Here is a 21,800-nt window from a genome sequence, read left to right on the forward strand (position 1 = left end):
TTTTTTTCTAGAACATCAAGCAGACAACAATCACACAGCAGGTAGAGCATACATCTTCTTGCTTTTCACAAAGACAATAGATGTGATTAGATACAAATGGCAACATATACACAAATAGAGTGCTGCACGTACACATGCACAGCCTTGAACTGTATCTCTTGGTAAGCTGAAGAGTTGCCTTTCTCTTCATTTCTTCTCCCTCTCTCACCCCTCCTCTTCCATCCAAAGCAGACACGGAACACATTCCTGACCCAAATTTTTCCTTTCTAGTCTCACCTACTGCCTTACAAACACCACAACCTGTCTGAGGTAATATTGCTTTTCCCTCTGTTGAGACAAAAATGGTGGATCGACTGATATTGCCAGACAGAATGAAGAAAGAAACAAAGAAACAAAGAAAGACTGCAAAGCTTAATTTAACAGAGAAAAGTAATGGGCTCCATCTTGGCACATTAAAGACACTCCCGCACACAGTTTGACATTTACCTATGGGAGTTCTATATGTGTAATTACTAACGATGTGTTCACAACTATTGCAATCAAGGGTTTCAGAGTGGAGTATTTCCATCCAGCTGCTCAGTCGACAGACAATAATAGCTGCTAATGAACGGTATTTAGCTACTGGAATTAAAATACAGTGTGTACTGCAGACCCATACTGTAAAAGGAAAGACAAAATTTCAGAAATACAAACATATCTTTTCATGTACTGTGCTTACAGAGACAATATAGACACTGCTGGATAGCACTGAGCAGTGTCCTCTAACTTAAGAAAATTAGAGAGGAAAAAAACTAAACAGCAACAGTCGGGTCCTCTAGGTAGTTGGTGATCCCATTTAGTAAGCACCCTCTGGTGACTCCTCCAACTAAAAGGGCCCTAGATAGGAAGGCTTTGACCTTGTTTTGAACTTTTTCCACACTGGCAAGAGGTAATGTTGATGCTCAGCTAGTTTTCATTTCCTAACTCAATGCCTCCTCTAAATGGAGTCATCATAGACGCAACAATGGAAAATGTGACATTGTGGTTATCACATAGAAACACGTTTGACACACACTAGTATGTTTTTATAATATAGAGGTCACTCTTTATTAAGTGGTAGAACACTCCACTTACATGAATATCATTTGAGTTATTCTCCAATTTAATTATCTTCTGGATGCTGTTTTGATTGGCTTTACAATGAGAGGGAACATAGTGGATTGTCAGTGAAATAATGAAGAGCTGTAGTTTCCTTAAGTGTTAACGCTGCCAATGTCACAGCCTGTTATAAATATTTCTAATTATATTGGACATGATTTTAGTAAGGGGAGTAAGGGTCAAAGGAGGAAATAGGGTGATCATTACAGTGATCAAGTCCGAATTGTCCTTTTGCCTCAAATTCATATTCTCAAATATGTCAGAGATCAGCAAAGATAAAGGAACTTTAGTTCACTGAGCCCATTTTACTATAGGATTACAGCATTGCAGCATTGCATTGCATTGCTCACAGTCATAGGAAGCTCATGCACAGACGGCTAACTGTGAGCACCAAAAACATAAGCAGTGTGACCACTACCAGTGGGGGGAGAAGTATTTAGATGTAGTAAAAGTAAAAGTAGCAATACCAATGCAAAAATACTAAAAACAAATACTTAATTAATGGTTAAAGTCACAAGCTGAAGTGAAGGCCCAATGAGACACATATTGACTACGTATCCAAGCACCACAGGAGTCTGCAACTTGCTTCTAAAGTAATACCTGGCCTTCCTTTACTGTTCATTGTGTTTGCTTTTACATGCTTTTGTATGATTAGAGAAGGAAAACTCCTCAGGTACCTCCTTGTGCGACGGCAAGTGGTTTCATGCAGAGCTCTGCCTCATTGCTGCCTCAGAAGCAGGAGAGTCAGGAGGCTGAATGAGGAAGATGTGGCACAGTCAGGAAAAAGAAAATGCTGCTGCTGGGCTGCTACCAGGATAATATAAACACAGAAATACAGACAATCGCCAATATCCTCCCAGCACACATAACGACTAGTTTGTATTGTGATGATACAGGGATTTCCTTCATTTTTCTATACTTAAATGTAATAAGGCAGACACAGAGTGCTCAGGGGTAAAAATAGAAGAAAGGGAGGGTATATCCATCACTGTGACTGAAGGGCCAGATCGATTGTATGTGTTTGTGTGTGTGTGTGTGTGTGTGTGTGTGTGTGTGTGTGTGTGTGTGTGTGCATGTATGCTATTTGATACACTCCACTACCTCAGAAAGAAGAGCCAGAATGTGAGTAGGCAACTGAGTGCTGAAACATGGACACACACACACACACACACACACACACACACACACACACACACACACACACACACACACGTAAAGCAGTGGGTTTAAGGAGATAAATACCAGTGCTGTCAGAAATAAATTGACCTCTAAGGCCAGTAAACACACAAACAGGAACATGTCCAAACATACACAGCAGCCATCTCTCCGTCTAGCATAAAGGTTAGATGACTTGCATCGCAATATGTGTGTGTGTGTGTGTGTGTGTGTGCGCGCGTGCGCATATGTGCTTGTGTTTATGCTCATGTGTTCATATGTGCCTACCCTGCCTGCCTCTTTAGGTGTATCAGCATACATGATAATCGCCACAGAGTGCATAATTAATTATTTTCCTGTATTTCCATGAGAGCCTTTCCCTCTGCTGCTCTGATCAGTATAATAGCTTTTTTGCTTCCTACTCTCTCTTTCTATTCGTAAGTGTGATGAATTACCTGCTGCTTACCTAGGAATCTATTACCCTTGCTGAATACCAATGGAAAGAATTGGTTCAAGGCAGTAGCTTTGAGGTTTGGGAAAATCTTAATGGTCTAGATGAGCAAATACAGGTTTTAACCAACGTAGACCAACATGCATGTGTATGCACGCACGCATGCACACACACACAAATCTTACAATATAACCATGAACAAACTGAACCTTTGTCATTTCTGTGCATCTGTGAGTGCAAGTGTTTGTGTGGGCGTACACGTACGTGTGTGTGTGTGTGTGTGTGTGTGTAAAGGTCATGCCTCTCATCTCTAAGTGAGCCTCGGTGAGAAGGACCGAGTGGCAGCACTCATCCATATTAACTAATGCCCTTCCTTTCATCCACATCATAAATCCATGGAAACAAACACACACATGAGGGTTTGGGGATGAGTTCACTGTGTGTGTGTGTGTGTGTGTGTGTGTGTGTGTGTGTGTGTGTGTGTGTGTGTGTGTGTGTGTGTGTGTGAGAGAGAGAGAGAGAGAGAGAGAGAGAGAGAGAGAGCAAGCGAGAAAGAGAGAGACACAAAGACTTAGATTGCATGGTGAGCCTTAAGAAAAAATGTCCAAATTAACAGTACTGCATTAAAACTGTTCTATTTAAAAGCTATACTTAACTGAAATCATACATATTTACTGAAGTTCCAGTTTGCGACAATCGCAGAGAGAGAAAGGTAAATCAAAACAGGGACAGATATTTACTGCAGCTGATGTGTCCATTTGAGTTAAAATAAACCCACAATGCATACATCACAGCTTTTGTTACCACACCAAAAGCCTCTTGCGGTAACAGCTAATGAGTAATGAGACAGAGCAAGGACAGACAGACAGAGGTGGGTGTGCGAGAGACACAGAGAGAGAGAAAGAGATAAAGGAAATACTGTAAGTGAAGTGAAAACAAAAAATAAATGGGGAGCATGACTCAAGGAAATTTAAGGTTAGAAATAAAGGAGACAGCAAAATAAAACAGCAAAGGACCATGTTTGTGTTTGTGACCATGCCCGAGTGCATGCTTGTGCTTATAAGCATAAAAAAGCAAAGTGATAGGAATGAAAGAGAAGAAAGACTGCAAATGGAAATCCTTTGATCAGAACATGAAAACCACAGCAGCTAAGCCAAGAGAGTGAATAACAACAAAAAGACGTCACAGACAATTACTGCGAACATGGCTCCATTCAGTATAAACACCTCTGTGTTTTGCTAAGGCAATGGGTAACACTTAAAATCCGCTGTCATCCCTTCTGATGCTTTTCATCTTCCAAACGCCAGAGCGTGAAAACAAACACAGAGAACACAGCATTTCTTTTTCTGTATCAGCTATCATGCCCAGTGGGAAAATAGAGGTCTTAATGTAACACATTAGACAGGCAGAGGCAGCCGAGGCTCTTTATGTGTGTGTGTGTGTGTGTGTGTGTGTGTGTGTGTGTGTGTGTGTGTGTGTGTGTGTGTGAGTCAGAAGTCAGGTAACGTGGGGATTCAATGAGACATACAGCATGGCCTTTCAATATTGTTCACCGTTCATTACTACCGAGGCTTGAACGAATAAGCAAGAGAATACAGTGCTGAATTTATATCCACATGGAGATTAAAAAAACTCTGTCCTTCCCCATCTGACCACAGCACAATAATTAAAATGTTTTTCTGAGTGTTATACTGTAACATCCTTGGCTGAACCAGACAAAACACTGCAGCACGTTGTGGGAGGATTTTACTCAACCAGCTTCAGGCTTGCAAGTCTGTAAAACCTGCAACAACAAACTCTGTCTCATCTTGCCTCAAGGAACTGCAAACCCACAAAATAGAATTTCATTAATATCAGTGCAGCTTTAGTATCAATATTATTCCCGAAATGTTGTTTTATTGGATTTTTTTCACCCTAATAACTAAACACCTTTTGTGTGTCAGATGCACACCGTCTTCAGTCCAAAAATATTTGTTCCATTATTGGTCTAAAAAAATATTAAAAAATCTGCAACAGTTAGCTTTACAGTCAAAGTTCTATTTCACAGCCTTTCCTTTTTAAAATTGAAAATCAGATTTTTTTGATAGAGATAGTCCTAATATACACACCCAACTATCACCATTGCTTTGAAATCTGTATGTTAATAGTATTTGACTGAGCAACTTGGACTCACTGTAATGTTCTTAGTATAACCTAATGAAAAATGTCTTAGTCTTGTTTTTCAAATATTTTACACTGCTGCTGTAAGTACGACATACTCTATGTTCTATGAAAATTTCACTTTATGAGGTTTTTTAACATTAATATGCGTTGCCCCAGCCTGCCTATGGTCCCCCAGTGGCTAGAAATGACAATAGGTGTAAACTGAGCCCTGGGTATCCTGCTCTGCCTTTGAGAAAATGAAAGCTCAGATCGGCCGATCTGGAATCTTGCTCCTTATGAGGTCATAAGGAGAAAGGTTACCTTCCCTTTCTCTGCTTTGCCCGCCCAGAGAATTTGGCCCACCGATGAGAGAGACATCATGGCTTTCAAACGAGCAAAGTGGCAGTTGGTCAATGCCACACCCCCACCCTCCACTTTGCCCCCCCCTCTCCTCCTCAATAGCTACAGACAGAGACATGGCACATACTAAGGAATGCTCATTGTGGGACTGGCTCTAGTGGCTGTAATTCTGCACCAAGGCTGAATTTCGGGAAAGAGACTTCAGATACAGTATAAGGGGACCACTAAGGTCTATATAAAAGCATCCAAAGAGCACCATGTCATGGGACCTTTAAGATATTCATGAAATCCCATGTTTTAAACACTTGTTCTGCTGTATTTATATTCAGCAATTATTTCTCTACTACATAGAGTCAATCATTTTTAGCATTGCAAGGGAGTACAGTATTTGGAAAAGAAATTAGCAAAGTAGCTGCTCAAGAAGTGTTTGCCATATCAAACTGCACTTGCTGTTACTATTTTAAGCATCAAACATCAAGCAAACATGGGAAACGCTGCTCTCAGCACGGACCTAGAAGTTGACGAAAAAGACCACATGTGTATTGCACAACTGACAGAAAAGTACAAGAAATTACAATAAATACAGTTTGTACAATTATACAATTGTCTTTAGCTGCCTGTAGAGCCTTCAGCACTATATCTGTGGAAGAAAGAACATTTACTGCCATTAAAACCCCCTCTTGTGCAGTGAGATGTCAGTTTTACTTTACGGCAGTAGACTTTTTAATGAAAGAAGTGAGACACACTGAGAAACAGTCTGTTTTATTGTACCACTAAATGAAATCAGATTACCTGAAGCAAATGTGCAGATTAATTGCAACATGCTGCATGGTCCAATAGTATTTCTTGCCGTTGGGTCATTACTGCTGACACTAGAATAAAATGATGCAACAGAGTGATTCTTCAGGGATCACTTACATTACTCCAAATAAATCCTCATGCATCAAGCACAAGCGCATGCACGCACACACACACACAAACACGCGGTCTTCACTGGATCAGAAAATCTAAATGTTTGCAAGCTCCATGACCCCAGTGCTGCTGACATACATTGAACATATCAATGAATAATAAAAAAAATGCATGAACATTCACCAAGCAGGGTTCACTAATATAGTTAAGAAAATACAGTATGCATATATAGTTTCGTTTTCCCTTTAACATCCCTAAAGCAAAACCAGCTCTTAAATAATTAAAACATTAGGGGTAGTCAACATGACAGCAGTCACTAAGACCAAACCACGGTTTGAATGCATTCAGATGTAAAACATTTCACCTTGCATTATTTGTGGAATTATGGCCACCATACTTTTGCAATTAATGTTAGCCATTAATGACAGTGAAGACAGTTGCAGTTATCTCCTTTGTTTAAATGTGTGTGTGAAACAGAAGTAAGACTCAGACTAATTTCAAGACTTGGCAGGAATTCCAGAACTTTCTGTTTCTTCCCTCCATAACCTTTCATTTTTTTCTTGGCAACTCTTACTAATTTCATAGTAACAAGGAGCGTCTAGTGCAATCAGATGAACTTCTTTGCGAAACTGGTGATTTTTAAGCAGTTAGTTTGTTAATGCAAAAATACGCACATACACTTACTGTACTTGGTAATGTCTGTCAAATGTACTTGACTGGATAAGTTAAGATAAGAGTCAAGACGCAGCTTTAAACTTTTTGATCAGTAGAGCTGCCATCTGTGGAGCTTGCATGCTCAAGACTGATGACATTATGGAAGGTACAGTATGCACAGAAAAATAACATCTGAGCGGCAATGCATCGCTGTATGTATTGTTGCTCTTTACTACTGTTTCATTATCAGTATTTCAGTAACAAAAACTGAACATGAACATATAAAGCATTTCAATTACAGTTATTACTAACTGGTGATAGTTCAACTGAAATCCATTACAGTTTTTTCCGATTGCTTTCCGAAAACTTTTCATACAGTCTGCATTACCAACATGTATCTTGGCCAAACAGTGAATCTCACCTCCAAAACTCACACAAGCCTCCAAAACACTTCATACAGGTCTCAAAATAAGCCTAATCGACCAAAACAATAATTCTCACTCAGAAATCAAACATTGTCACTCATGTCATTGAATGTATTTTGTGTGAAAGCAATAAAAATTGATTCACAGTTTGGTCCACATAGACTTCTGTTTCCCTGACTGTGTGAAGAGTTTTGACAATGTGACTTCAGATTTGACCAATAGTTATGTTAGCATGTTAACAATGTTAGCAATAAAAAAACTGTATAGCCATGCCATTAGCACTGAACCTGATAATTTGTCTTGATGCCAAGGAAAGCATTTAGGGCGCTGTCAGAGTCATCCTGGGCTTTCAGTATGCCAGTAACATGAATAAACGAAGGCTTGTTGTAAAAATAAATCTCCTTGCCCTGCCAGGGTTTCAGATACCATTTCACTCTATTTCCCCCAGTGTGGCCATTAGGAAGACATATAACCATAAAAACCACCAGCAGTAAAAATGATGGTACAGTGCCATTATTGAGTGTCTCAAATCATCTTCAAGACAACTGAGCCAATTAATGAAAGAAGTGAGCATGGTAAAGGCATGGCAAAATGCTATATGTGAGGAAGTTGGGAAATATTCAGCAAATCAATGTGTATATGTGTCACAGAGAGATAGACTGCAAAACATTGTATTTGTACTTGTGTAGTGGGTGGTGCAGGGTTGTAGCAGTGTGTTTGAGGAATCTATTTAATCAAAGCTTCAAGCATGGACATGTAGAGGGAATGTGAAACACTTACACTGAAAACAAGCCCCATGTCAATCAACCTCTGACGGTGACTGGTCAGTTTGTTAAGAGCAATTGAAAAGTTGAGCTAGGTGGAGCTTTCAGCAACTGAAAATCTATACTTGTTTGACAATACAAATTACTCTGATAATGTAAGAGTCTGAAATGTAGGAAGTTTCTTAAGCTAGATTTATAGTGGATGCAAGGGGCTAATGGGAGTCCCACTGTACATGCCTATGGCATAGGTTTGTATCTATAGTGTCATTTATAGCATTGGATAGATGCATGTATTCTAAGCGATCAGGCATTTCCCACATTAACTTAGTTTATTTAATTTTTGATAAGAAGTAGGCTATCAATATACTGGAGTTACATTCAGGTACATTTTAACATTATTTTGTTTGTCTCAATACTAAAAAGGAGAATATTGCCCTTACAATTGTCATGTTTACGTTCATTCATTCATATGCAGAATGTTTACAGGGATAGGGTTAGGTGTAGTTAGTATTACTTTAAGGAGACAACAACCAAATCTTTCATCAACTTTCTTAATGTTGTCTTTGTTATGAACATTCTCTACCGGCATCAGAAACTTGCAATAGAAAACAAGCTGACCAATCACTGTCCTTGTTGTCCCCACGCGGTGTCGCCTGGTAGCCGCTGTATCCCAGGCGCGTAGTTACATTTTTATGCAGCAATGTGTGTAGTTCCCATAGCTACACTGTGACTGCAAATCAAGCTTTAGCTGACCTGTTTAACTCTTGTTTACAGATATTATTGGTGCCAACAAATCTTTATCAACATCTAATTTGATCTGGTTAAAGTCCTGTGCTTTGCCTGTTAATGGTGGAACAAACCTTGTTTTTACACTTAGGTCACACCTTTGAAAAAGAGATACTGGCAATTAAAAAAGAACACGTAACTAACACCCCATCCTAACTGCTCTGCAGAGTGATGCCAGTGCTGTAAGTTGTTTATACGACATACTGTCCTTCTTTGATTGTAAACAGCAGAGTTAACAGACTCAACCTAACCCACCCTGAGTGACTCACACATCAATCACCACCAAGTTACACTATATCAACAATGTTTTGAAATGACAGAGGTCCTGAAGTGCGTGGAGATCACAGATTTATTCTAAGAGCGGCCAACAGTGCCAACATTTAACATGCGAGCCAAGGTTACATTGAGGTGAAGTGTAAATTGTTCATTAGAATGTTATATTAATGCAAATACAGTAATTGATGTTATGAAGACAACGTAGATGGGAACTTTTGTCATGACTGTGTCTAACTACCGTTCCTAATTCAGAAGCCTTATTGCTTTTACATCTCTGAATTAATGACTTGTGTCCTTAACTTTAACAACAGAAGTACAAAACCAGACTGACACCTAAAGGGGATTCTGACTCCAACAGTTTGACTCAGTCAGGCTGCAAAGATAATCAAGTGCAGCATGCATGTAGCTGCAATATGTGGCAGTCAATAATACCTAAACGGTATTGATTTGTGAATTATTCACTATAAGTGCAATCTATATTAACTCTAGATGACTATTGCTGTTATGCATCACTGCAATAATCAACCACCCAAACCACCACACCACACTAACCATCATCATCATTAGCATTACTACAGAATAGAATAGTTTGTTTGCTGTTTTGGACATGAAACTGACTAAAATACAAGTATTATTCCAAAAATCAAGAATCACATTAACAGCTGTGGGAGCACATTATTGTTAGCTAACCAGGCATAACCACCTCTTTATTATAAGTGATTTCCATTTCTTCCTTCTCCGTCCCTAATTGACCTTATCACTTTCTGTCTATCTCATGCACCTCAGTGACACAGGTTTGCACACATGCCTTCAGTATTGACAGAAATGCCCCCTCCCCCCCCCCCCCCCCACACACACACACACACACACACATTCTTTTGGTCATGCTTATCCATGTGCATTATTGTCAATGCGCCAGTGAATAGAAGCGCACTGGTGAGCCCATTGGAATAGTCTGTTTCTGTGGGTGAGACACATCAAAAATACACACAGATGCAAACACATCAATGAGAAAGTCACACATAAATACACACCTACACGGATATAAGCATCTATTTACTACAAAGGAGACAGACACACAGATGTGTGCATATGCATGCAGGAAACGATAAAGAAAAATTGACAGCAGAAGAGGATATATGAATGTGTGAAATAAAAAAAAATAATGTGTGACCCTGGGACAAGAAAGTGGGTTGTATTCCTCTGTGAATATGGGAAACGATGGGGACCAGGGATTTTTATGATCCGTTCACGCTTCCTGAATACTAGAATAGAGAGGAAGTAGCCAAGGTCAGCAGCAAGAATTCCCCATTCTAATTGAGCGTCGCTCCACACCCGGAGCAAGAGTCAGGGATTAATTTAGAGATCCATTCAACACGCTTCTAGAGAGGGGAGAGACAGCAAAACATGACAAAAAATATATGAGCGGTGAAAGAGGGAGAGAATTTGAGGAGATGGGGAGACAAGGGGGAGAATAACAAAGAGGGAAATGAGAGAGATGGAACAAGTGAGAAGGCAAGTGTGCAAAAAGGGGAGAGGGAGAGAGAGAGAGAGAGAGAGAGAGAGAGAGAGAGAGAGAGAGAGAGAGAGAGAAGAGGTTATGCTTGTTATGTGTAGCCTGCGGAGAGAGACGGTTCACATATAAGAGCTTCATATTCCAAACACTCCTCCTCTTATGGCCCAGTGCCTGCATCAGTGTGTATTGAAATTGAATAAAATTGTGTTGTACAATTACTTAACAGAACCTAAACCTGAATATCATGCTGCATCATGGTTCCACAGCACTCATTTAGACAGTAAAAGGTGTTCAGTGTTTCTCCAAAGTAAGTTTAACCAGAATTTGTGTTATACTAAGTGGTACTCAGGAAGAAGGAAATACCAGATAGTGTGTCTATATTGACCTCACTTCTAATTAAATACCTAACAAGTTCCCAGGAAGTTGTTCCTAGGCAGTGTGTGTGTGTGTGTGTGTGTGTGTGTGTGTGTGTGTGTGTGTGTGTGTGTATCAGTAACCTATGAGATAAAGGTAGACAATAGGTAAACACATACAAGCTCTGGAAAGGGAAATGGGAAGAGAAAACGTAAAGTAAGTGAGGAAGTATTTTCAACAAGCCACATGCCAAAGACCAATACTGTCCGACTTGCCTCGCCTGTTCGTGGCTCTGAGCCTTTAGCCTATTTGTTTTAACTGAAGAGATAAATCTTTAAAATTGGGTCATAATAATAGTTTAATTTTGAAATTGGCTACTTCATCTATTTTGCCTTTAGTAGACTGGAAAACATCACATATTCACACTATCACAGTATCACAGCTGCATCATTCTGTCAAATGGATATTAATATTTTATTATTTAGTTTTTTTGTGCATCATTTTACATACATTTGCCCCACATTTATTTGTAATATATTTATATTTGATATCTATGGAATTTGTAGGATATCTTTAAGTATTTAAAATAAAAATGCTAAGTTTTTGATGAACTTTGTTATAACTAAACCCCTGGCAGGTCATTGGAGTTTAAGTGGATATAGTAAATATTAGTGAGAGTACAAAGAGAGAGCAAGGTGTGACATATCTCAGTCAGTCGGGCTTCAGTGCTTGCATACATATTGTAAACACACCCGCTGGATTGTTTAGTACATTCATTTGATTGTGCCCAATCTTTTCCCTTCAGCACACCCCTTTACTCATCACTAATGCAATGCATACTCCGCCCTGTACATCATAGCAAAGCCAACTGAGTGTATTAAAGTTGTACCTCACTCACACAGCTAAACAGTAAACAGATGCAGCATGTGATTATATTGTGGGTAGGAGGGAGTAGATGGACTATTAATTTTCCAATCATTGTAGGTTGTATTAACTAGTCTGTTCAATCATGTGGGGCTGCATACAGGGGGGAGGATACAAACTTGAAAATTGCATTACACAGTTTTGATTTATGATTCTATGTGACTTGTATTTGGCTGCAGTTAAATCCTACAGTGATATCTTTCATGGGTATAAAATGTCAAGATGTATTATGCTCATGCATAACACAGCACAGATCAATTGCTAGATGATAATCAAGATCTTTCAGACTTTAAAGCACGCCTTTAAGAACCATTTCTTTGCCATTTTCGGTAACATGGTTTGACAATGGAGCAGCTCGGGTCAGCTTTGTATGTGAAGAATTTTGTTAAACACAATAAAATTACATCAAAATGAGAAGCACTGTAATGCTGTATTATACTGTATTGATTTTGTTCGCCCTGCCTTGTTAACAGCCCCGGTGGTTGATTTATTAAATTCTAATGAGATAAGGAGATGAAAAATTGCAGTACAATAACTTGAAAACTTCCCTAAAATAAGATGAATGCACCATAGGCCTGTATAAATGAGGGGCTATGATATGACACCCTTGAGGGAAATTCAGTTTGTAAGGAAAAGCTGTGCTCTGAACACCTTCATATTTTACAGCATGTGAAACTTATTTTCATATTATTATGCTTTTCTCTTCAATCAACACCACACACTGCTCAGCCCCAGTCTAACACTTAATTTTGTGTTGTGTAAATGTTCAAATAACTAAACAACACATATTCAAAAACTAAATGACATTGTTCAAAGTAACAATAGAACCTTGCTACCCTCTCATGCACTGACATGAAAATATCTTACCAGGAGGCAGATGAGCAAGAGAATTACACAAAGGCTATCCTTTAGAGATTTGTTCTCATCTCAAAAGGGCAAACACTCACACACACAGAGACACACCAAACAACATTAAAGGCATTTAGATCAGCGTGACATAAACCAGTGTCTCTCAGCAGATGTCAGAAAGCAAACAACCAAACTTCTTCAGTCATGCAAATACATGCAGAGAGCCACAGCAAAGCTCCTCCGCTGTAAGCAAGCTAGAGTAAGCAAATCCACCAAGGCGTCACACAGTCCTGGCAAACAATACTAATGCTTATGTCAATCATTTTTGTTTGTGATGACAAAACGATGATTAGATCACTTTCAGTAAATTGCAATGCTTGGGCTAGTGGCGTTCCAAGAGGCCAGTCAGATTGAAGAAATTAAGTTAAACTTCTTCCATCAGCCAACTATGTGTTTGAATGGGGGAAAACATGGTTATTATGAATAAATACATGCTAAGGTGGAGAGAAGAGCAGTAAAACAGCAAAGCAAAACTGTGGGATGACAGCCAAACTGGTGAGCGTCAAATAAGCGCAATTTCAATTTATGTTTTTCCAAAAAAGGAATTCCAGTAGGTCATGTTTAGTTAATCTTATTCTTTTATTATTTATTTTCTAAGCCAAAACAAACAAATGTCCATCACGTCCAATGTTTTAACAAAGGTGTTTAACGGCTAACACTGGCTATATGGTTAACGATGCATTAAAGGGCAAACCAGAGAATCCTCCTTATGAGTCTTTAAAATGTTTTTAAGACACTGTGAACAATTTTATATAGGTTTTCATGACATGATTTGTTTGTTTTTTTTGTAAGCATATTCAAGTCTCACATACTGTACAGACACCTGTAGCATGCTTAACACTTCTGAAATGGTGCCCACAAAGCCTTTTTAGAAATGACACTAACAAACGTAACAAACTCTTTCTCGCAGGATTCTAGGTCGAAAGGAAGTGTGACGCATTAGATCTCTACTACCAGAGAACAGAAAGAGATTGTGAAAGATTAGCTGTCATCCTTTAAAAGATCATAGAGGACACAAGTACCAACTGTTCCCCTCTGTTCTGAACACAAAGGACCCATTTTCACTACTTTCTGCTACTGTTCCGAGACTAATTATATAGTTAGCAACTGTGATGGGCAATATTACCTTTTTTTCCAGATGGGATGGATTGTGCTAAGTAGGAATAGATGTGACTAGTATATAGAGGAGCAAAAGTAGGACTTAAAAAAGTTGTTGGCCATAATTGTTGGCTGAATTAACCACAGAGCACAGACATTGCCTCAAAATGCCTTGCAGAAAGAACTTCTGCATTTAGGATTATTAAAATGTACTTCACATTATCTAAAATCAACATTTCAAAATGGCAATTTCTTCAGCAACTGTTGCAGAAAAGCCAGTTTTTAAACCAAGTCCACCAAAGACCACTTAGCTGCTGTAATGTGCGTGACAAAGACAATGAAGTTGCGGTCTGATCCATTAAACAACTCAAGTTCCTAATTAAACCACTCTTAATCCAACAGTATGGCGAGAAGAGAGACTGAACAACAAACATGGAGAGAGCAAGAGATAAAAGAAGTCAGAGAGAGATGGAGAGAAAGTGTATTTCTTTCGGCCTAATTTTCAGTCCCAAAAACACACATTTAAGTACTTACATGCATTGGTGACGGCGAAGCTGTTGGCGGTCTCTATATTGTCGACATGTGGGACCAGGTTAAAGGGAGCTTCCGTTGCATTAGGGCTGGTGTTGTGAAGGAAGATAGCTAGTCGAAACCCTGTATACTCCTGATCAGTATTCCTAATGAACAACCCACCTAGAGAGAGGGACAAAAAGATGGGGCAAAGAGGAGAAAAACACGATGGCGTGGAAAGAAGTGAGTCATTGTAGGGCAGAGAGGGGTCGGATGGGAGATTGGTAAGAGAGGGAGAGACACAGGAAGAAGGGGAGTAATGTGGGGAAAGAATGATAGATAGGGATGGGGAGAGCAGAGAAAACAGAGGAGGGGAGAGAGAGAGAGAGAGAGAGAGAGAGAGAGAGAGAGAGAGAGAGAGAGAGAGAGAGAGAGAGAGCGAGAGAGAGAGAAGAAAGCCAAGATCTTCATTAGCTTTGTTACAAAATGTAATTTGTCTTCCAGCATATCCTCACATGCACATACAACATTAATACAAAGACACGTAGGGATACCCACACTGGGCATTTTATTGAAGAATTAAGAGAAAGACAAAGAGGGAGAGAGGAGAGGAGAAGAAAAGAGAGACAACTAAGCCAACAGGAAGGCAGTCAAAGAGATAATGAGCTGGAGAGTGCATAAAGGAAAACAGAGGAGGAAGGCCAGATCAGACAGTGTCAGATAAATAAAGAAGGAGCATGGGCCAGAAAGAGGGAGGTGAGTGCTAAGTGTCAGTAGGGATTTAAAAATAAGAGTATCCCTCAATGTGGCCCTTCTGACAAAATGAGAATTAGAGGGGAGAGAAAAAATTATAAAAAAAAACAGAGAAGCTGCTGTCCAAAAAATAGAAACAGAGTTGAGAGAGAGAGGAAGATCATGGAAATATGTGAGAAAGAGAGAGAGAGATGGTAAAGCTACTCAGATCACCTCCTCTTGCTTCTATTACCAGAGACAGATTAATGATGCAGATACTGTAATCTAACACCAATAACTGCTGAAATTAACTGAAAATGGATCAAACATATATATATATATATATATATATATATATATATATATATATATATATTTGCCATTGGCAAAATGGAGTGGAAAAAAACTAAAATGGCAAGGTCAACATGCAACATAATCACACCTATTGACCATGGCCTGCCGACTGAAGAAGTATTCTAGATTGTGGCCAGTCAGAGAAGATAGAATAACCTCAACTGAGCCATAATCAATGTATTGACGAAACATTCTCAGAAACTACAAAATGCTTGTATTTGAAAATGACAAAATAAAAAATTTAATAAGGCTCATCTTTTTGTGTGTCTAATATTTTCATTACCTGAAAAGAACTTCTGTTTTGTTGTATTGCTGTGGATATCTCTTATATATTTGTTTGATATGCTAATCATATACATTAGTTCTACATTGCTTGACACAGTAGGTTGAACTGACCTGAAATAAACTGATGTTACCAAAGTTTAACTGAATCAGACTCGACTCAACTGAAAATTGGATTACACTGGTAGACTGTGAAGCCTTGACATTGTATCAGGAGAGAGAGAAAGTGAAGGGAGGGAGGAAAGCGTAGGGGGAGGAGTTGGGAGGGAGAGCATATTGAACGAAGCAATCGTCACTACATAACATGTCAATTATGTGTGTGTCTGTCTGTGTCTCATTCATGCTAAAAGTTTGTATTATCTTGCCTTTTTCTTTGTCTGTGTTTCTCATTATACGCCATAGAGTATTAGATGAGTAACCAAAGCAAGACACTAAACACACAAATGACATGCATACACAGAGACAACATATCTTTGCATTAACAGAATTATTCACAAATCTATATTAAACTCTCATGTGTATGATAACAAATCTCAAGTGAACTGTCCCAGGGGAAAAAATGTGGTTTCTGTTTGAGGGTAGAGCACACACACATTCATACACATACACTTAAACTACATGAGCAGTATACAGTATGTGTCCCAACATGACATGTTACTGCACCAGTACAACCATATATTATCACAGAAATAAACTGTCTCTGCTTCCACTGACTTCACACTTGTGTGCAATGCAGAGATATGCAAATTACTCCTCAGGAGACGTGCTGGAGAGCCGGGTGAATGATCATGTATGTATATTTCAGTGTTTATGGAGGGCGGTCAACGGAGGAAAGAGTGCATGTGTGTTCCTCTGTACGATCACATACAGTAGGCTTTATAAAGTATGTATTTGCATGCATGCATGTTCACTGTGTGCACATGTGTTCCTATGTAAAAAGTGTGTACCTGCATGCTGTACATGTGCGGGAATGTATATTTGCAGCTGTGTGCACAGCATACAGCATGCATGCATTTGTATGACTACATGTGCATACTGTACATGCGCACATGCATGCTTCGAAACCTGTGCAAATATATGTGTGTATGTGTGTTTGTGTCTGTGCCAAGCAGAAAATATTTAGCGTATTAGGTTTATTAGCAGCTGTAGGAAGACAGAGTCAAGGAGCCGAATCTCATTATAGGACCTCCCAGCTGCCCCCCACAAGGAGTGATGCAGTGCATTCATTATCACACATGCCTGTACAAATGTGTGTGTGTGTGTGTGTGTGTGTGTCTGTGTCTGTCTGGGAAAGGGGGGGGTTGTCCATGCGTGTGTGGTCCGTTTGCACCAAGCAAACCAGTGATGATCCAGATTTAGTTAACTTTATCTCTGATCTATAAGGCTGATACGGCTCCGCACTGACGATTGACACCAGGGTAACTGGAAAAGGGCAGAGAGAGAGAGAGAGAGAGAGAGAGAGAGAGAGAGGGAGGGGAGAGAGAGAGAGAGAGAGAGAGAGCGAATACTGCAGTGTCTAAACAGCAAAGAATACTAGAATCCCTTCTAGTATTCTTTGCTCTCTGAAACATTAATGAGCAATGCCTTTAAAATACACGCAAATACAGTAAAATGATAGATAAAGTGAAAGTGTGCATTTACAAGCTATATGAGTCACAACAGAGTAACAGACCAATATCCCCTTAACCCCAAGATTTCTTGGATAAAGACAAGAAGGAAAAGAAGCACGAGAAGGAAATGTTTTTCTAAACTTCTCTTCTCTTTCATGATTCCTGCGTACATTTCTTGAGTTTTACATTGATTTTGTGTTTTGGATGTCCAGGTGCGTCCCCTTTTCCTTGGTGACTGCTGTCCGCTAAAATCAACTAACAGTCAGAGTGTGTCAGACAGATGAGTACCCGTGCGTAAATTCAGTAAACCTCCAACTCACCTATCTGCACTGAGCTGGGGAAAGCCCCGGTTGCCAGCCTCCAAAGGGCGGAATACACCCCGAGAAAGTGCCAAGACGAAATAGTAATCCTCATTTTTCTTTCCTTTAATCCCTTCAGAAACTGTTGAGAGACATCGAGAGAGAGATAGAGAGAGAGAGAGAGAGAGGGAGAGAGAGAGAGAAAAGGCGTCAGAAAAAGGGGAAAAAGAAGAAGATGAGAGAGAGGTTTTCCCCCGTTTTGTCCAGCAGTATTCCTATTCCATGATGGGCTTGTTCGTTTCTTCCCCTGCAGTGTCCGCTAAGGAGAGGACTGTGCGTCCGGTGCACATGTAGCTACAGATGGGGGAAGAGAATGAGTGGGGAAACTCGCTAGAATGATTGGCGAGCTGGCAGAACAGCCTGCATGGAAGAACTGGACATGCGCGCCCCGTCTCTCTCTCTCTCTCTCTCTCTCTCTCTCTCTCTCTCTCTCTGAGATGGTTTGTTTCTCCCTCTCTCCTCCTTTCCATCTTCCACTTCTTCCGCTGTCTGCCGTATTTAACTGGCTGTAACACTGAATCGTATTGCTGTGGAATATTGATAACACTTTATTGAGGTTCCCGTACGGAAAAGCCCCCCCAAAAAAGGATCAGGTGAGCGTGCGTGTTTGCGCGCACAACTTTGTGGTTGCGTCTCCCTCTGTGTAAGCTTGACATCTTTTAACCTAACAAGCCCCTTTTTATCTGTCACCACTCCCCCAGATCATTTATGTTTAACATAAAGGCGTGTGCGCAAGAAAGAAAAAGAGAAACCTCAAAACGATGTGTTTCAAGTGAAAATGGCAAATGAAGATTTCTGATCTTGACTGTTTTGATTGGTGAGGCTGACTAAAGTAAAAGTGAGAAAGCCTGCCTGCGCCTAACTAATTGCAATATAAACCCAATCCATCCTGACGCATTGGTCCACTCCGCGGCCAAACCAGACTCGGTGCGTCCCACCAAGGCCAGCTGACAGAGATGAAACCTCAGGCTGCATTCAGCTGCGGGACGCTGATGGCGCCCCGGGGACCCGCTAAAATCATCGTTATTTTAACGTCACGACCTCATGAGCACAAACATCTGGGCACGGAAAGGAACACGAGAAAGAAAGTGCGATCACTCAGCGACACAGCATGATAAAAGCAAGAAAGAGTAAGACGTTTTGTATAGATTTAAATAAGAAAATAAAACGGTGAAAAAGACTCATAGCCTGGAGTAGATTCTGTTAGAGTGCATTATGTTATAGCCGTGTCCCACTCACAAGCGTTTTATCTAGCCTGCCGGTAGCAGGTCGGTTAAACTGACAGACGGTCTGGGATCGCGTAGTTACACGGTGGAGAGCACGGTTTCATTTTTCCAGATGGCAAAACGAAAGGAATGCTTCACGGCTTGTCCCAGTGAAAGATACGGTCTGTCCATCTCTGATGGGTTTTCCCGGTCGGCTGCTGAGCATACGAGTAAATCAAATAGACTGGAAAAATGCGAGTTCTTACATTTTACAGTACACGTTCCCACACAGACATTATGCTAATTTATTTAAAATGAGACTTGGACCCTATCTGGTCTAGATAACACACAGGGATGGACCCCAATTCTAATTTAAAGTTGATTTTATTTTATTTTATAAACTGAAGGTAATACAGGCAACTAAACTACCATACAATGTATGTGGATCTGCCCACATGTAGCCTGAGAGATCTTCAGTGGAAAGACGATCGACGTGGTTGATCACTGGTGTAATGTAGGCTACAACAGGATAAGCACAACACCCAGCCGTTTTCACCCTCAGTTCACCCATCAGGCTGACGGACTCTGTCCATGGTGCTGAAATCAAACTGCGCTGTGGGGCGGCTGTGGCTCAGTGGTAGAGCGGTTGCCTGCCAATCGGAAGGTTGGTGGTTCGATCCTTGGCCCTGCAGTCCCATGTCGAAGTGTCCTTGGGCAAGACACTGAACCCCGAGTGTCATCAGAGTGTAAATGTGTGTGACTGATTATCTGATGAGCAGGTGGCACTCGGGGTGTGTAAATGTGTGTGAATGGCTCCTGTACAATGTTAAAGTGCTTTGAGTAGTCGTTGAGACTAGAAAAGCGCTATATAAGATATAAGAACAGCCCATTTACATATATGCATACATATACATACCGTTATCAAACCATGTGCCAATGAGAGCACAGACTCTGAAAAAGAAAAACACCACACCAGGGAATGACACTTACAGTATAAGTTGCTTCTCTCTGGATAAAGGTGTGCTAATTAGTAAAATCACCTCCTGCTGCAGTCTGTGACTCTTGTACTTGGCCTCCATGGCACATATCCGAGAAACCTATGTAACTATGTGGTACCTTTTCTGATAATTAACTTAGCCAAGTAAACAACTTTTAAACCCATTACCCAGACAGACCCATTGGAGGAGTGTTGGCTCTCATTGTTTGCGTTCGAATGATCTTTTGTTGCTCGCTGTTCCACTTGCCCGTACAGAACTGGGAAAAAGGGCTTTTGTTTACTCAGCCCCCCACACATGGAACATGTTTCAAAAAGACTGGAAATTGACTGAATTACTTTCATTGAACGCTTTTAAGTCCAGATTGAGAACACTTGAGTCGATCCTTTGTAACTGTTTTTCATAATGTGTATGTAATTGTATTGATTGTATTGTTTGAAACTCTTTTGCTGCTTCTTGGCCAGGACTCCCTTGAAAAAGAGGTTTTTAATCTCAATGGGACTTTCCTGGTTAAATAAAGGTAAAATAAAAAAATATAGCATTTTCAGGTTCATACTTTTTTTGTGATTCTACTAGAACATGTTTTCATGCTTTAATGTTCAAAAAGCACTTTTTTTGTCATGCTGCCCATGGCCTTTGCTTGTATGAGACGCTCTGTTGTAGGGACAGTTTTATCTCAAACTTATTACAAAATTGGAATATAAGGAAGTCTGCAGCCTGTAACAGATTCACTGTATTCACTGTAACAGTCAGCTTACCAGAGGGTGCACAATGCAGTGCAGGCTAACTCATCTAAAGTCCTAAACTTGTCTCGGTAGACCAGGGTTAAGCCATCTGTTCGATAATTTGATTGTTTGTTTGATGTAAATGGTGATTCACAGCAGTTTTTAGATCACAATCGCTGTAGGTGTAAAATTCGGAACAAAATGTCTCATAAAAGAAGTTTATTGACTCTGTTTTCTTAATTATTTATTAATACTCACTGCATGTGATAATGACTTATTCTAGCAGTATGTTTTCATGCTTGTACTGAACAACTTGGGACCTGAGGTTTTACCGTGAGTTGGTTATATACAGTATATATAAATGGTGCCGAAGGTTGTGGCACAGTTACACATTTTAATGTTTTCCTAGTGACTAAGCCTAATGATATGAGCAAAATATAAGTATACTTTTGCTTCCAGTTCTGTTGGCATGATGGCACTCTTATTAACACACACATGCAGACACTTACAAATAGCACCTTTGCGTATATATTTTTTCTTTTACAGGAGAGTGACTTGTTGGGTGTATAAAGGCATCTTTAAAGCGATATGTCTCACTGAACTCCACATGACACCATTAATGGTCAACCTCTTACATCCGCTTTTTCTTTAATCAGAAATCCATATCAGTAATCATAAAAAATGAAATCACTTGAATACGATTTTTATATGAAATAAGGCACCCAAAAGCAAGCAGGTTTGCACGGGGCTCCTGTCTGAAGACATATGGCTCAGGTGAAAGAATGAGTCCAAATGGCTCATATGTTTAAGTGTAAGCCTAGCCATAGACTGATCAATCGACTAAACAAACTGTTGTACAAAGTATTACCAGATCATTAGTTTGTGATTCCTAGCTGACCAACAGGTGCAGAGAATCAAAGATGAATTCAAAATCCAAGCTTTACTGTATCTAAAAGGATATTACATGCTATATAGGAAGTCTATTTGAGAATATGTTCTGAATCCTTATTTGTCCTTGCGAGGATTTTGTCTTGGGAAGAATGAAATGAAAGATTCAATCAAGCAAGCAACAACCAAACAATCTTTGTTTTACATGCTAACAAACACATTAGCTCTGCCAGCATTGTTGATGCACTTGGAGAAAAAAGTATTGCATTGCGTCTGC

At 39.9% G+C, this 21,800-nt stretch overlaps 1 protein-coding gene across 2 annotated transcripts in view; it reads right to left on the reverse strand.

Annotated features, from left to right (window-relative positions):
• Positions 1–17,967, reverse strand: part of gria4a (glutamate receptor, ionotropic, AMPA 4a) — a 98,019-nt gene extending 80,052 nt beyond the window's left edge. The window contains exons 1-2 of one of the 2 annotated variants that reach the window (XM_028572852.1): positions 17,672–17,967; positions 14,398–14,556 (exon numbers count right to left, since the gene is read on the reverse strand). In XM_028572852.1, the coding sequence (XP_028428653.1) occupies positions 14,398–14,556; positions 17,672–17,765 (253 nt within the window). In that variant the 5' untranslated portion in view covers positions 17,766–17,967. The remainder of the gene's footprint in view (positions 1–14,397; positions 14,557–17,671) is intronic. The other variant, XM_028572851.1, reaches the window with a different exon arrangement.
• Between the last annotated feature and the right edge of the window lie 3,833 nt (positions 17,968–21,800).

Source organism: Perca flavescens, chromosome 3, assembly GCF_004354835.1.
Source record: "Perca flavescens isolate YP-PL-M2 chromosome 3, PFLA_1.0, whole genome shotgun sequence".
NCBI lineage: Eukaryota > Metazoa > Chordata > Actinopteri > Perciformes > Percidae > Perca > Perca flavescens.